This window comes from Helianthus annuus, chromosome 15 (assembly GCF_002127325.2).
Source record: "Helianthus annuus cultivar XRQ/B chromosome 15, HanXRQr2.0-SUNRISE, whole genome shotgun sequence".
Taxonomy (NCBI): Eukaryota; Viridiplantae; Streptophyta; class Magnoliopsida; order Asterales; family Asteraceae; genus Helianthus; species Helianthus annuus.
The window spans coordinates 97,547,209-97,550,343 of NC_035447.2; the positions used below are offsets into that span (position 1 = coordinate 97,547,209).

At 38.7% G+C, this 3,135-nt stretch overlaps 1 protein-coding gene across 1 annotated transcript; it reads left to right on the forward strand.

The window, feature by feature from the left end:
• Window positions 1-1,532: 1,532 nt before the first annotated feature.
• Window positions 1,533-2,372, forward strand: LOC110913992 (putative F-box protein At3g49980). Its single transcript, XM_022158803.1, has one exon. It carries the CDS (start codon window positions 1,533-1,535, stop codon window positions 2,370-2,372), a length of 840 nt encoding a protein of 279 aa, XP_022014495.1.
• Window positions 2,373-3,135: the final 763 nt, after the last annotated feature.

Here is a 3,135-nt window from a genome sequence, read left to right on the forward strand (position 1 = left end):
TACAAATGAAATGAACAAGACACATATTTATAGGGAGTCCATTTCGCATGGAATGGCTTCATGTGAGATGGCCAGTTCCATTTCGTGCAAAATGGCCACAACCTACATATTTCTCGTTTTTCTCATATAACGTGCCCTGATCTATCAAACCTATTACAAGACTCAATACAAGACGAAGTCGACAGACATATGCACCAACAAGGGTTCATATGCATGATACGATTTTCGGGATCGGGTCGGGTTCGTGTTTGTGTATATTTTTCAGGTTCGGGGCGGGTCGAACCAGCCAACCCGCGAACACGACCTGTTTAGCACCCCTACTCAAAACACATGTGTTTCTCCTTCAACATAACCTAAACTTTAGAATCTACCCCTCAATTGACAAACCTGAATCCCACCCTTAACCCCTTCAGTGATTCCTCCATTCCAATCATCCCATTCAATTATTTCGTACCTTAGTGATCATTCAAACACCAAACATTGAAACCCAAAATCTAATTGAAGACACCAATTTACTTCCCACCGTTGTTTTGAAACCCCCAATTATTTAACATGGAACCATCACTTCAATTCTATGCTCAGTTGCAATTTCACTACCCTATCAGGTTTGCATTATACCTGATTTTGTTAAACCACTTCTTCCAGTCATCTTTTTCTAACTTTCTCATCTTTCTCGATTATGAATCAGGTCCGCACAGGCTTTCATTTCACACCGCGACATTCGGAATCCCCGTTTATCAGGTGCCACTTTTGTCCAATTTTCTTACTCAGGAAATTGCTGATGTCATTTTCCTATTTCATCACTTTGGGTACATTTTAATGATTGATTTTGGCAACATAATTGTCGTTGTAATCTTTTTTCCCTACACAACAACAAACACTTTCGTTAATTATCTCTTTCTGTTATAACTTAATTCCCAAATTGGTTGACTCCACCAAATACTGAAAACATCACTGTAACAAAAAAGGTCCTCTGTTTGACCCATTAGCAGATTCTGACCTCACCTACTTCACCATTATAGACCCATAATCCACTCCCAGACATCGAATCTGCATGACATTTTAAACATCATACCTTGAAAATTCCTAAGTTATAAACCTTCGTTACCTGACTGGGTTTGTTGGAAGCTTAATAGGTAGAATTCGTATATAAAAATTTTTTGTCCTCATTTGATTTTGATTCATATAATTTTGGTAACATAACTTCTGATTTTGCAACATGCGTACAAAAATATAATCATCAAAATCAAATCATGGAACCACGGTTTAAAACTGTGATATCGCTTCAGAACAGTATGATTAAAATATATTATTTTTAACTTCAAAAATTTTATGTTAACACACATCCTAAACACCTCAACTTGACAAACAATATGTTTTATTCGCAACTTGCGTCTCCTACTTACGACCTCCTTCACTTGAAACTGCTTTGCCATCTTATGACCTACGTGAAAATAACCATAACCATAATCGTCATATCATGCTCCTCACAACTTGATTTTTCTTAAACACCAACAGGCCCTTATCCAGCCATGACTTTAGGTGTTGAAGTCATTGGTTTTGGAATACTAACCCGTCTACCAGCCAAGGATGCGACCAGGTGTAAGAGTGTCTACAAGGAATGGTGTGCATTACTATCAACGCAGCCATTCAAAAGAGAACACTGCTCTCGCTTGCTACTTCCACCTAATCAAAAAACATTGTTAACCCATTTATTGATTTGCTCTGTTTACCCAATAGACTTTAAAACCGGTGATTATGGGACCCCGACTGACATTCAATTCCCATTCCCACCCGGTCTTAAGGGCATCGGAACATTAGCCCACCTGGATGGTTTGCTTTGTGTAAGTTTGCAACCAACCCATGACTTAGCGCTCTGGAACCCAACCACTACTAGGTATAAGCTTCTCTCCACCCCTGCCGGCCAAGGACTCTATAATAACGTCACAGATGCGGTTGGTCTATACAAAGGGCCCTCGGATGACTACAACGTATTGCATATAAAGAGATCAATAGGTGTTACTACAACCCAGATCTACTCCAGGCGTTTTGGAACCTGGAGACAAATACCGTTCGACACAAAACCCGAATATGCAACACGTATGTTCATTTGGTCGCATGGGACTTTATGTGGAAACACTCTGTACTTCACAATCTCAGAATCTTGGGATGTCTTTATAAACGTCGTTATTGCATTCAATACAATCACAGAGAAGATTATTAAGATACCATTCCCCCGATTTCCACCGACATCCATTTATGAGGGGGTTTTGACAAGTGTAGAAGACTCACTACAAATGCTTCTAATTATTACAAGTGGCGGACACTTAACGGCGATTGCTGGTACAGCGTCTTCTCAACACCACCAGTGACTCGCATACCATTCTCAACATGGGTGACATTTACACACTTCATGACAAACCGAACGTGGTATCTTATGAGTGGCCTAAGAAAGCTCTATGAATTTCCAACAGAAGACACCCCGTTGGGCCGTTTCTACGCAGGGAATTGGTTTCAAGGAGACGTAGGGGCAATCTTCACTGAGACGCTTGTGTCGCCAACTCATTTAAATTAGCTCGCACATCATCAAAACTGTATTTGTTTTCCCCCATACTAATACATTTAATTATTCAGCAAGAAGAATATCCAAACTTTGAAACATTAAACTTTGTGAATTATTATTTATGTTTCATTAATTAATGTTCATATTGCATGGATGAGTGATGGATTCAATAATATTCAATTTAATTTACTTTACAAACTCTCTTATGTGTATAGTGTACTTCTACTTACACCTATGGGTACTACACATACATCGATTCATTTGCACTTTACCAAAATATGGTCGGTTGTAATGGTTGTACTATTGGTCGTACTATTCTTTTCAACTTGTCTCACTGGGCAACAATGGAAAGAAAACCAGTGAGAAATGGGTCATATTGTTACGGATGTTCATTGTTACGTCTCGAGAGTTACGATGAAATGTTATATTAGTCCACTGGTTTTAGGAGTGCAAAACATAGAAAGTAATTAGGAGTGCACCTTTATGATATGTTATATTAAACTTACGTCAATTGACTTAACCTATGGTAAACTTAAGAATCACAGCATTAGTGGAAACTTCGTTTGCCAAAA

Coding starts and splice junctions, on each gene's coding strand:
- LOC110913992 (XM_022158803.1), top strand. CDS start 1,533: ATGACTTTAGGTGTTGAAGTCATTGGTTTTGGAATACTAACCCGTCTA.